The 14,399-nt window shown below is 37.1% G+C and overlaps 1 protein-coding gene across 1 annotated transcript; it reads left to right on the top strand.

The window, feature by feature from the left end:
• Window positions 1–10,862: 10,862 nt before the first annotated feature.
• LOC107858229 lies at window positions 10,863–11,484 on the top strand. Its single transcript, XM_016702920.1, has 2 exons — window positions 10,863–10,975; window positions 11,070–11,484. Exons 1-2 carry the CDS (start codon window positions 10,863–10,865, stop codon window positions 11,482–11,484), a joined length of 528 nt encoding a protein of 175 aa, XP_016558406.1.
• The last annotated feature ends 2,915 nt before the right edge of the window (window positions 11,485–14,399 follow it).

Raw genomic sequence — 14,399 nt, forward strand, 5'->3', positions numbered from 1 at the left:
TTACTGAATTTCTAGGACCCGAAGAATAATGTATTCCGCTTTTCAGATTTTGAGTTGACACCTACTTTAGAAGAGATAGCGGGCTATGTTGGATATGGGGATATGCATCGGAAGAAACTTATAGCCCCAAGACTTATTTCAATAAACAGATTTTGCAAGCTCATGAACATACGGAATACGAAAGAAGAATCAATGAAAAAAGGTTGGGTTTCCTTGCAATTTTTGTATGACAGATACGGAAGGCAAGAGGGATTTGAAAAGTACGGTAAACAACTTTGTAATAAGGGGAGTTTTGAGGCTTGAAAAATTCACAGACAATTTGCATTCATGGTAGCCTTTTTAGGCACTATGGTCTTCCCGAGAAGAGAAGAAAAAATTAATATTCGTTTAGCGGGAGTGGTACAGATACTGATTAAGAAAGATTGCACTATGGTACGAATGATCCTAACTGATATTTACCGTGCTCTGACTATTTGTCAGAAGGGAAAGAGTTTTTTCGAGGGATGTAATATCTTGTTACAAATGTGGATTGTGGAGTATCTTTATCAACGTCCTACGTTGACAAGGTTCGATCTTGAGCGATTTAATCGCATCAACGATTACGAGGAAAGGATGGAGAAATATAAATGTCCAAAAGAAATTGGAGATTGGGTTAAGCTTTTTCGTTTTTTGACAGCAGATAAAATCACTTGGAATCTCCATTGGTTCCCTTGGAGGCAAGTCATACATAGTTCTGTCATTTGTCCGTTCTTGTTATTAATGGGTATTAGAGGGGTTCAACCGTATATTCCATTGAGGGTTCTACATCAGCTAGGCAGGCGTCAAATAATTCCCATAACGGAAAACATGACTGAGTTTGTATTTAAGGTCAGACCAGAGATTTCACTTCCATAAGATTTGGCCCAGCAGATTTGGGAGGGTTGCCGTATCATGGGGATTGAAACGATGGTCATAGAGCGTGAGAAAGAAGAAGTGCACCCAGATTACTGTGAATGGTTTGAAGAACAGTCGAGTCTGCCAGTCAGGCCAGAAAGATCGGTTAGGGGACCTATAGATCAGAAAAATGCAATCAGGATAGGAATTGAGAGAGCCATGCGAGAACATCATGAGGCCAACCAAGCTTTGAGAGCAGAATTAGAGCATGCCAGGGCAAAAATAGACGAACAACAAAGGGAATTTGCGGAAGAGAAAGCTAAGTCAGAAAATATTGAGGTTGCACTTCGGGGACAAATCAAGCTGCTACCACTAGGGGGTCACACGTTGTAGAACTTGCCGCATCTCTCCGACAACAACTTCAAGAAGTTGAAAAGAATATGCAAAAAGAATTTGATCGAGAGAAATCTCAGTGGATTCGTGAAAAAGGAATATTGCGAGAACAGTTGGAGGTTATTTCTGCTCGTGAACAGCGTGCAAGAGAGATGGTTGATTTTCGAGATCGACAGGCCCAGGAATGGGATCAGGCTTTCAGTTCCCTTCGAGGGAAGGTCCACAGTGTAGCTCAAGATACTGCCAGAATGGGTTTGGATTATCAGTAGTTGTATCGTGAGGACTTTTTGGCACAAGTACCAGCTTTTGCACAGCGTCTCACTACTTCATTGGAGGACATGTATTTGAGTTTGGGAGGACATATTAACCGAAGTCTCCTTGAAGGGATATTTGTTTTCCTTGTCATAATTTTTCATTTTTTTTTAGTTTTAAAACTTCTTGTTTAGATATTATGTCTTTTAGTTTTCACATGTCAGTTAGTAGGTTTTATTTTATGAGTTGGGTCAGTTATTTTGTCGTATTTATATTATAGAATGTAATGAAGTTGACTGTTTATTTCTATATTTATTACATATGTTTTACTTCACTTACTTTAAATATTTTATTCAATAAAAAAAAGACAAAATAATTTTGCTAAATTCCTCCCGAACTACGCAGGATCTGATTCATATCCTGGCATGATACGTAGGCAACTCTCCAAAGGGTTCGATCATAACTTTTGAAAATATGCCTAGAAAAGCCGGGATGAAACACAAAGCTTCCATGATAGGTTGGAAAATGCATATAGAAGCATGACATATAATGTGGCATTATAATGTGTTAAATATATAACACTCACCCGTTTGCTACTTGGTAACAGAAAGATAAAGTAATTGGTGGTTGGTTTGTGGTTAAACTGGCATCAAATCCGTATAACACCAGATACAAGGGTAAAAGAAGAATGACCGACGGAGAGGGTATAGGGTCTGACAGTGAAGAAGAGCAGAATCAGTTGATTTCGTAGGAAATAACATCAATGGAAGAAATAAAGTCATTAAAACAACAGATTACAGAGATATACCAAGCTTGGTTGAATGGACAAGCTCTGCCTTCTTCAATCCCTGGACTTTCAACTTCAACTGATCCAAATTCTGACCCAGCTCAAACTAGTGATCCATTTTACCCACCAGGATTTGGCCCATTTTCTAATATGTCTGGAGTTGCTGGTACTTCTACCATGCGCCCACCAAATCTATCTGTCGCAAATAACCCACTTTTCACTTCTGTAGCGCCAGCTATTGCGGGTACTCAACCGATAGTATCGAAGAATATGGGAAAACCAAATCATGATATGTTATATCCTCCTAAAATGACTTTCAAGTCCTAAAATCCACCTTATCATGTTCATCAACACGATACACCTATCATGATTGAGAATATTGCTAAGAAAAAGGAGCATGAGGAGATGGCTAGAAAAGTTAGAAGCTTGGAACAAAGTATGAGAAATATGCAAGGATTAGGTGGACCAAAAAGTGTTTCATACAAGGATTTATGTAAGTTTCTTGATGTCCATTTGCCGATAGGGTTCAAAATGCCAAAATTTGATAAATATGAATGACACAGCGATCCTGTAGCTCATTTGAAAAAGTTTTGCAATCAATTAAGGGGAGCAGGAGGAAAAGAAGAATTATTGAGGGCTTACTTTGGAGCAAGCCTTACAGGGATAGCTTCTAAATGGTTCTGTAACACCCCGTATTCAAGTACATATATTGGCGTATTCAAGTAGGTGTATTGGTCTTATTTATATGGAATTAATTTTATTTTATTTTCTTTATACCGGAATTTGCCCATCGATGGTTCCATACGAAGGTTATTGAATAAGCTTTCCAACGATATAAAGATTTCCAAAAATGGATAGGTTTCGGAGATAATCGAGCACATTCGAAACTATAAAACGGTGGCCGGGATATTGGGAATAGTAAATGTGCAGGAAAATTTCTTGCACACAAACTACTGAGGCCAGCCATTTTTTTGGGTCAACTTTGAACTATCATAACTCCCTTAATAGAATTAACTCGGAGAGCTGCCACCTATGAAAAGAAAGATCTTTGAGTCTTCTTCCAATGCAATTGGTTTCATCCAAATCCGACATCTGAGTAATGAGTTATACTCGTTTACTTTAGCCTCTCAAAATAGATTTTTAGGGTCAACTTCAAACGATCATAACTTCTTGTACAGGACGAACTGGGTGGCTACTTTATATTAAATGAAAGCCCTTTGAATTATCTTTCCAAACATACCAATTTCACCCAAATCCGATATCGGAGCAAGGAGTTATGGTCGATTTACTTTAGCCTATCAAAACAGTCCACCATGGACAGATTCGAATTTACTTAAATTTTAAGGGCAATATGGTCATTTTCCATCACCTCATGGACGAAAATTGGTCATTATATACATATACTTAGCCTCATATCCATCATTTATCATCCAAATTATTGAAGAAAAAGAAACCCTAGCCTAAGTTCAACTCCAATTATCTTGTGATTCAACCGAGGAAAATCCAAATTAATTCCGTAGTTGTGTTCACCATCTCGAGGGCTTCGAGAAGCACCCCTTATTTGTGCCAACAGGACTTCGAAATCAAAAGGGCCATTTTATGGTAAGGATGTAAATTATGTTGGTGTTATTTATATGGATATGTATATATATATGCATGTGAGCATAAGAAGTATGTTATTTGATTGTTGTTGAAAGATGATTGGAAATGATGTTGGATTATTCTTGTGCATAGTTGGATTATGTTGAATTGTGAAGGGATTTGGTGTGATGATGTGGTATTGAAATGATGATTATATATATATATACACATAAACCGATTGTTCAAGTTGGTTTTTGGAATGCTTTGCAAATATTGGTTGTATGGAATTATGGAAGAGAATTGTGGTGTTGGGTTGCTAATACTAGATGCCAAATATTTCATTGTAGATAAGTGATTTGTAAAGGCGGGAAGTTGTGTTGAATTGGTAACCGAATCTACAACGAGGTATGTAAAGCATACTCTAACGATGTTCTTTGACATGAAAACACCAATGTTCCATCAAGTAAGATTCTGAGGTTGTCCAAAAACATGTATTGTTCTACATTAGCAACGAAGTTGTTTCCATTCTATAAAGTGTCAAAATGTTTCATTGATATACCGAAAGGCTCCTATTTCATTGTTGTGATATTGATGATTCCGAAACACATTATTGATGTACCAATGAGTCTGTATTACATTGTTATTGTATAGAAAGTCTATTACTTGGTTCCTATTGATGTATCATTATTCCAAAGGTACTATATTGGCATGAACACTAATGTAATAATCTCAAAAGCTTTTGAACTAAGTTATTGGAAAGAACTCTTATGTGTGTTACTTGATATACGTGTGGGTGGTAACTCAGGGGCTTAAGCCTAGCATGGGCCGATCCTGATATTTGATATGATTACAGTTGATATGTACTGGGGGCAGCCTAATGGTCACAGTACGGTACAGTATTGATTATTGTTAGGTGGTTGGAGGTTCGGGAGGAGGAGGTAATGGCGAATGATAATTGTAAAGAATGAAATGAACGAATGTATACCGTTCCACAAATGTGTTTGAATTCAAGAACCCAATTCAGATTAATGATAAGATAATGTACATGATCCTAAAAGTGTTTATGAAGTGTGGTTCACTTCTATTATGAATTATTCACTTGTGTCTGATTTTCTTGATCCCCCATACCACATATGATTATTTACAGCTTTACATACTCAGTACATATTTCGTACTGACGTCCCTCACGGGGGACCTGCATTTCATGCTGCAGGCACAGGTGCTTCAGCTCCTTCACAGCATAAATAGGAGCCAGGTCATATAGCTATTGTTGGTGAGCTCCAGTTTACTTCGGAGCTTTTCAAGTCGGTCCCTTATGTTTTGTTATTGTACAGGAGTCATGTGTGGGCGGGGGTTTGTCCCGACCCTAGTTATGTCATGTATATCCTAGAGGCTTTGTAGACCAAGGGTAAAGTCATGGAAGTTTATATAGTGATGTTATATTTGTATATGTGGTGGCCCCGATGGCCAAGTATTATATATATTTATATTTGTGCGTGTTGTGCTGATACAGGTAATTAGACCCTTCTATATGCAACGAAGTGCTGTCCAAATTTTTGGTGACATGTAAGTGAAAGTACAGGTATTTGAACGGGTTCTCCCGGGCCTTCTCGGCTTCGGGTGCCAGTCCGGCCCGATGGAATTTTGGGGCGTGACAGGTTCATCGATCAAGACATTCCCGTTGGTACGTATGGGATGAAATGGCTCGAGATTTCGTTCAACAATTTTAATATAACATTGAGATAGTGCTAGATCGCACTACGCTTGCCAACATGAGAAAAAAGATGACCAAAATTTTCCGAGAGTATGTCGTCAGATGGAGAGAGCAGGCTTCATGAGTCAGACCATCGATAAAAGAATCTAAAATGATTGATATTTTTATGTAAGCACAAGAACCTGATTATTTCCATCATTTGCTATCTACTATCGGAAACACATTTCCCAAAGTTATCAAAATTGGAGAGATGGTAGAAAACAGAATCAAGTCAGGAAAGATCATCAGCCAGGCCGCTTTGAAAGCAACAACACAGGCAATTCAAAGTGGTGCAGAAAGTTTTGGGGGAAAGAAAAGAAAAGAAAAGAGGATGTAGCAACTGTTGTGATAGGTCCACGACAAAATTGGAGAGGTGCGCGTCAACCATACGCACAGAATCCATTATATTTCATTCCATCACCCCAATTGTCTATTTACAATGCACAACTATATGCTCGGGCTCCTTCTTACCCGCATGGCGTGCACCAGTAATCCAAAATCAATTAATGGCCCCGCAAGTTCAAAGAGGCCCTCCGAGGTCTAATTTTTGGCCTAGAGCAGAATTCAAAAGGGATAACATGGTAAAAGATAATTTCACTCCTATTGGAATATCTTACACCAGTTTATTTCATAGGCTGAGAAAAATAAATGTTCTAAACCCAATTGAGCGAAGAATCTCGAATCCTCCTTCGAAGAACTTGGACTATTCAAAAAGATGTGAATACTGTTCTGATGCACCAGTGCACGACACAGAGAAATTTTGGTATCTGAAAAAAGCCATTCAAGATTTGACTAATACCCAATAGATTATGGTAGAAAGTCCAGATGCTTTAAATGTCAATCAAAATCCGCTGCCAGATCATAATGAAACAAACATGCTCGAAGTGATACTCAGTGGTGAAGATGCTACGATATCCTTTAAACCGATTATTAAAATTAAAACTGATTTGGAAAAATCAACAAATGCTTTGGATTTGACAAAGGAAAAGCCTGCAGAAACGAAGGTGGTGATAGCAAAACCTGAATCATCAAAAGCTCCCTTGGTGATGGGGAAAGAGATTTCAAAAAATATTGGGTCAAGTCAAATAAAGCCGAAATTCATTATTCCCAGAAGATCCAATAAGCCTCTTTTAATCATAAAAGGAGCTCCCAAAGCTACTGTTGTTATTAAACCAGTGTCATAGCTGCCTATGGTTGATACCAAGAATGTCCCTTGGAATTATGATCGTGTTGTGGTGATGCACAAAGAGAAAGAAGTGACTGAAGATGTACATGAAGTAAGAAGTGACTGAAGATGTACATGAAGTAGGAGGATTAACTCTATTTGAAAGATGTTATGATCCACTAGAGTTAAGAAAGAATAAACATTGTGGTGAAGAATGGATGATAGTTAAGAAGACTGTCACTGATGAAGAAGCTGAAGAATTCTGAAAGAAAATAAAATTGCCAGAATATCCTATTGTGGAACAGTTGAAGAAGATACCAGCACAGATTTCTTTGTTGTCTTTATTAATACATTCAGAGGAACACCGCAAGACTATAATGAAGATTCTTAAGGAAACATGTGTTCCCAATGAGATTAGAGTGAATCAGATGAAAAAAGTTGTTGGAAGAATCCTTGAAGAAAATAAAACTACTTTCTCAGACGATGAATTGCCTATGGAAGGTACTGAGCATAACAAAGGTCTGTACATTTCTGTGAAATATGAGAATTTTATCGTCACTCGAGTGTTAATTGATGGAGGATCAGGCGCTAACTTTTGTCCTATGTTAACTTTGCAAAATTTGAATGTTAATGTGGAGAGAATTCGACCTAACAATATATGCATCAAGGGTTTTGACGGATCAAAAATTAATGCCCTTGGTGAAATAGAACTCATATTTACAATCGGGCCTGTGGATTTTGCTATGGATTTTTAAGTGCTGAATATTGATGCTTCATATAATATGTTATTGGGAAAGCCATGGATTCATAGGGCTAAAGCAGTCGCATCAACGTTGCATCAAATGGTCAAATTCGAATGTGACAGGCAAGAGACAGTTGTTCATGGTGAAGGAGACTTATTAATGTATAACGACTACTTTGTTTCTTCCATTGAAACAGATACTGCCAATGTGTTAATTCATCAAGCTTCTGAGGTAGTGGCTGTTGAGCATATCCTCGAGGGGAATCTCATCGCAAGACCACATTGTCCTCTGCATCTATTATGGTAGTGAATAAAATGTTGAAGCATGGTTTCGAACCAGGAAAAGGTCTAGGGATGTTTTTGCAAGGCATAGTTCATTCGGTAAACCTTTATGAGAACTTTGGTACTTTTGGTTTGGGATACGAGCCTACTGCTAAAGATATAAAGAAGGCTAAGAAGCGTAAGAAAGAGTCATGGTCACTTACCAAGCCGATACCGCCACTTCACGAGTCTTTTATCAAATTTAGTGATGTCGGATCCTCCAAGTTACCTGCTGCAGAATCAATGAATGATGATGATACAGAGTTAATTGACCTTTTTCAGAATATGTTCATTGAAGCTGATATGGTTGAAATAGGGAAAGGTACCAATAATGCAGATGTGCAGTTTGTCGGCCCTGATGTCCAGCTTAATAATTAGGAGGCCATTCCTCTTCCTATTTTGAAGGAGTCTTGTTCTTTCTATGCCGATTCTAATGATATGACATGCATGAAGAATTGTCAACCATATTTAAAAACCCAATCTAATTATGAAAAAATGAATCAAGAAATTGAATACGATGAAGGAGAAGCATTTGAGGATATAAGCAAAATTTTTAAATAGTTCGAGAATAAGACAAATCTCAATTTGGAAGAAACTGAGGCGATCAATTTAGGAGATCATGAAAATATTAGGGAGACTAAGATAAGTATACATGCTTAACCGCAACAAAAGAAAGCTATAATCGAAGCTTTGCATGAGTATAAAGACATCTTTGCATGGTCTTATGATGATATGCCTGGTCTGAGCACTGATTTAGTAGTTCACAAATTGCCGATTGATCCTGCTTTTCCTCCAGTCAAGCAAAAGCTAAGAAAGCTCAAAACTGACATGAGTGTAAAAATCAAAGAGGAAATCATGAAGCAACTCAAGGCTAAAGTCATTCGAGTGGCCCAATATCTTACTTGGTTGGCAAATATTGTCTCTGTTCCAAAAAAGGATGGCAAAGTTCGGATGTGTGTTGATTATCGTAATTTAAATAAAGCAAGTTTGAAAGATAATTTTCCACTTCCCAATATTCATAATTGTTGGACAATTGTGCCAAAAATCATATTTCATCTTTTGTGGATTGTTATGTGGGGTATCACCAGATCATTATGGATTCAGAAGATGCAGAAAAGACATCATTTATTACTCCATGGGGGACATATTATTATCGAGTCATGCCTTTCGGACTAAAGAATGCTGGGGCAACTTATATGAGGGCAATGACCACAATGTTTCCTAACTTGATGCACAAAGAGATTGAAGTTTATGTGGACGACGTGATCATTAAGTCGAGAGAGCAATCTGATCATGTCAAAGATTTGAGAAAATTCTTTGAAAGGCTTCGGAGGTATGATCTCAAACTTAACCCAACAAAATGTGTATTTGGAGTTCCATCAGGAAAACTCTTTGGTTTTATAGTCAGTCGACGGGCATTGAGTTAGATCCTTCAAAAATAAAAGTTATTTAAGATCTGCCTCCACCAAAAAATAAAACAGAGGTGATGAGCTTACTTGAAAGGTTGAATTATATCAGTAGATTCATTGCCCAGCTTACAACAGCCTGCGAGCCAATATTTAAGTTGTTGAAGAAGAATGTTAAAGTTGAATGGACTGAAGAATGTCAAGAGGCATTTGACAGAATTAAGAGACACTTGTCGAATCTGCCTATTTTGGTTCCTTCAGAGTCAGGCAAACCTTTAATATTGTACATATCTGTTTTAGATAATTCTTTTGGATGTGTATTGGGTCAACATGATGTTACAGATAGAAAAGAACAAGCCATCTACTACCTCAGCAAAAATTTTACCACTTATGAGGCTAAGTACACTTTTCTTGAGAAGACGTGCTGCGCTTTAACTTGGGTAGACCAAAAACTGAAATATTACTTGTCATCTTATACTACTTACCTCATCTCTCGTAAGGGTTCTTTAAAGTACATTTTTTAGAAGCCTATTCCCACAGGCAGACTCGCGAAATGGCAGATGTTGCTCACAGAGTTTGATATTATTTATATGACACAAACTGCAATGAAAGCTCAAGCCTTAACAGATCATTTGGCTGAAAATTCTATTGTTGAGGAATATGAGCCATTGAAGACTTATTTTCCAGATGGAGAGGTATTGCATTTTGATGAGTTTGTTTCTGACGATTGCTATTCGGGCTGGAAGTTGTTCTTTGATGGAGCTGTTAATATAAAAAAAGTGGGGATAAGAGCGGTTCTTATTTCTGAATCAGGACAATATTATCCTATAACAGCCCAACTTCGATTCTACTGTACCAATAATATGGCAGAATATGAAGCTTGCATCCTGGTATTGAGATTAGCTATTGATATGGGGGTCCAAGAATTGTTGGTATTAGGAGATTCAGATTTATTAGTCCACCAAATCCAAGGAGATTGGGAGACTCGTGATTGGAAACTCCTACCATATAGAAGTTGTTTGCAAGATCTTTGTCAACGATTTGTATTAGTAAAGTTCAAACACATTCCCAAAGCTCATAATGAGATTGCTGATGCTTTGGCAACCTTATCTTCGATGCTTCAGCATCCCAATAAAACTTATATTGATCCTTTGCTTATACAGATTCATGATCAACATGCATATTGCAATGTGGTCGAAGAAGAACTTGATGGGGAGCCGTGGTTCTATGATATCAAAAAATATATTCAGACTAAAAAATATCCTATACATGCTGATGGTAATCAAAAGAGAACCATTCGACGTTTGTCTAGCGGATTTTTCTTAAGTGGAGGAATCTTGTATAAGAGGACTCCTGATTTGGGACTTCTGAGGTGTGTAGATGCTAAAGAAACTTAAAAAATAATGACTGAAGTACATTCTGGGATTTGTGGACCACACATGAGTGGGTATGTTTTAGCAATGAAAATACTCCGAGCAGGATATTATTGGCTCACCATAGAGCGAGATTCCATTAATTTTGTTCGTAAATGTCATGAATTCCAGGTACATTGAGACTTAATACATTTCCCTCCATCTGAGTTGCATACAATGACTGCTCCATGGCCTTTTGTGGCTTGGGGAATGGATGTAATTGGGCCAATTGAACCAAAGGCCTCGAATAGACATAGGTTCATCTTAGTAGCCATTGATTATTTCACGAAGTGGGTGGAAGCAGCGACTTTCAAGTCAGTGACCAAAAAAGTAGTGGTTGATTTTATTCACTCCAACATCATTTGTCGGGTTGGCCTTCCAAAGATATGTCACGGATAATGCTGTGAATCTCAATAGCCATCTGATGCAAGAAGTGTGCCAGCAATTTAAGATTATGCATCGAAATTCAACTCCTTATCGTCCAAAGGCAAATAGAGCTGTAGAAGCTGCCAACAAGAACTTAAAGAAAATACTCCATAAGATGGTGCAGGGTTTCCGACAACGGCATGAAAAGTTACCTTTTGCTTTGTTGGGTTATCGTACTACTGTTCGGACTTCAATTGGTGCAACTCCTTACTTGTTAGTGTATGGAACTGAAGTATTTATACCTGGAGAGATTGAAATTCCATATCTTCGATTAGTTGTAGAAGCAGAAATTGATGAGGACCAATGGGTCAAGACTCGTTTAGAGCAATTAAGCTTAATAGATGAAAAAAGATTGACGTCAGTATGTCATTGACAATTGTACCAGAAGAGAATGACACGAGCATATAACAAAAAGGTGCGTCACAGACATTTTGAAGTTGGTCAATTGGTACTAAGACGCATCCTACCTCATCAGATTGAAGCCAAAGGCAAATTTTCTCCTAATTGGCATGGACCATTCATGGTGAAGAAAGTGTTACCTAATGGCGCGTTATATTTGACTGATATAGAAGGCAAAATGGAAGGAATGTCAGTCAATGCTGATGCAGTTAAAAGATATTATGTATGATATTCATGTACAATTATGTTATGTATGTTTTGTACTTACATTTTTAAAGATTTGAAATGATGAAGGCATTTTGCTCTACTATCCGAATAATATATCAACCTTTGCTTACCCCTTTGAGCTTTTATTTTTTCATATCCCTTTTTTGGAATCAAATTAAAGTCAGAAAATTGAAAAAAAAAATTAAAAAAAAAAAAAGAAATCAATCAAAAATTAAAATCAAACAAGAAAATGATGTTTCCTGAACTACGTTTGACCTGATTCTTGTTATGATAAGATACGTAGGCAGACCTACTCCGGGTTCGGTCTAACCAAAAGAAAATTCAAATTACCGAGAATGAGATAAAACTGGGGCAAAAAGTTTATTTCCTTAATAAGAGTCGATTCCAAAAGTTGTATGTTTCACCCAATGTTATATAAATTTTTGAGCCTCATGCTGAACTTTCTATCTAACCCCTATCCAAAAGCCAAGTTACAACCAAAGAAAGCCCTTAAGATTAATCTTTGAGAATGTCAAGGCTAAACATGTTATGAGTGCATGATATTTTATATTTTGGGTGTTTATTTAAAAAAGAATTTAAAAAAAAAATTAAAATGAGAGTCTTATTGGTGAAAACCCTTTTGGGCACCATAAGACGACTGTGAGCTGAGACAGAAATGAAAAGGATATAGGCTCGTTGGCAAAAACCCATTGAGGTGCCACTAGCCGAAGAAAGGTTGTTATCAAGAAAGAACAAGTTCAAGATTGACTTAATTTCAAGCTCAATAAGTGGACAAAAGTTGTAATGATTGGTGTGGGTAGATCTGGTTGTTTGATTCAAATGCATGTCATAATCACCAGAATTGGTTTCCACATTCAGATAAGTTTTCTCTTTGTTTTGAAAAAAAGATGGCTATTGTCTTTTTCTTTTTATTTTATTTTAATTTTTGATTTTTGTGTCCTTGTCATCAAAAAAATTTTTGTTGTCTTTTGAGTCAAATTCACGTCAGGTCGAGTGAGAAAGAACTCCAAACTTGCTACCAACTCCTTTAAGAGTACAAAGCAAGACAAAAGGTCGATGCACAGAGACAACGTTTCAAAGTAAAAGTAAGATACTCAAGATGATTGTGATTTGACCATTTTAAACTCGTGAAAATCTAAGGGATGTATTGGAAGTTAAACTCAGAAGCATCATACAATAGAAACATGATTTGAGTTGAGGATCTCAGTAGTCAGAATTTTGAGTCAGAAGTACGTCAATTCAATGAATATTATCATGGTTTAGAGAATAATTAAGCATGGCAAGTGCGAGAGCGACTACTTCAAAAGCCAAATGCCATAAACCAACCACCACATGTTTTAAAACTCACAATTTTTCTTTGTTTGGAACAAAGATGAAATAATTATTTTCAAATAAAAGATGCGATTTCACACTTCACTCAATCTAAGAAGCATGGTTACAATATCCGGTGCTGGATCTCGGTCATCGTAAACTTTATTCTTTGCGAGATATATTAAGATCCAGTGACACATAAATTTTTCTAGTACAAACTGGGGCAAAAATTTTATGTGTGTTGTATGAAATTTATTTTTTGCTCAGGACCCTCCTGAAGAATGGGAATGTATTTTTGCTCAGGACCCTCCTGAAGAATGGGAATTTACTTTTTGATTAGGACCCTCTAGAAGAATGGGATGTTATTTTTCTGTTTCACCTGTTATTTTGAGTACAACAACATATTTGAAAATCAAAAATTGCAAGTCCAGGAGCCCGCCTGAAGAACAGGGTGAAGAAATTGTAAATCCAGGAGCCCGCCTGAAGAACAGGGTGAAGAAGTTGGGAGTGAAGAACGAGATAAAGAAATTGGAAGTCAGGAGCCCACCTGAAGAACAGGGTGAAGAAATAGCAAGTCCAGGAGCCCGCCTGAAGAATAGGGTGAAGAAATTGGAAGTCAGGAGTACGACTGAAGAACAGGGTGAAGAAATAGCAAGTCCAGGAGCCCGCCTGAAGAACAGGGTGAAGAAATTGGAAGTTAGGAGCCTGCCTGAAGAACAGGGTGAAGAAATTGCAAATCCAAGAGCCCGTCTGAAGAACAGGGTGAAGAAATTAGAAGTCAGGAGCCCACTTGAAGAACAGGGTGAAGAAATTGGAAGTCAGGAGCCCTCCTGAAGAACAGGGTGAAAAAATAACAAGTCAGAGATCAGTTTGAAGAATAGGATAAATTTTCAAGTTCCAAGCATGAAGATTTGGATCGAGGTTCTAGAGATTGTAATTTTTATTTCATTTTTTTAATTTTTCTTAGTCATTTGAATGCAAAAGGTAGAAGTTGTTAACCGGAATCTTGACGAAATCTCACTCGACTCTAACTTTTTCTCTCACCAAATTACCTTTGAACTACTCGTGACCTGATTCCCTTATAACCCGGGATAAGTAGGACGTCCAGAAATAGGACTCAGTCACATTTTTTCTTTTATTTTTATCTTTACCTTCCAAATAATTGGAGGTTCAAAAATCATATCTTGTCTAGTTCTTTGTATGAAAACTCTTCGAGATTTCACACAAAGAGGGGCAAAAATGTAGACACGTGATTTTTGATCCTCCTCAAATTTTAACTTATTTTTATATTAAATATTTATATTTGGCATAATATTATTTAATTTCTTATTTTATTTTTATAAAATTTTA

This window comes from Capsicum annuum, chromosome 2 (assembly GCF_002878395.1).
Source record: "Capsicum annuum cultivar UCD-10X-F1 chromosome 2, UCD10Xv1.1, whole genome shotgun sequence".
Taxonomy (NCBI): domain Eukaryota; kingdom Viridiplantae; phylum Streptophyta; class Magnoliopsida; order Solanales; family Solanaceae; genus Capsicum; species Capsicum annuum.

Coding starts and splice junctions, on each gene's coding strand:
- LOC107858229 (XM_016702920.1), top strand. CDS start 10,863: ATGACTGCTCCATGGCCTTTTGTGGCTTGGGGAATGGATGTAATTGGG. Junction 10,976..11,069: donor GCCATTGATTATTTCACGAA/GTGGGTGGAAGC, acceptor GGCCTTCCAAAG/ATATGTCACGGATAATGCTG.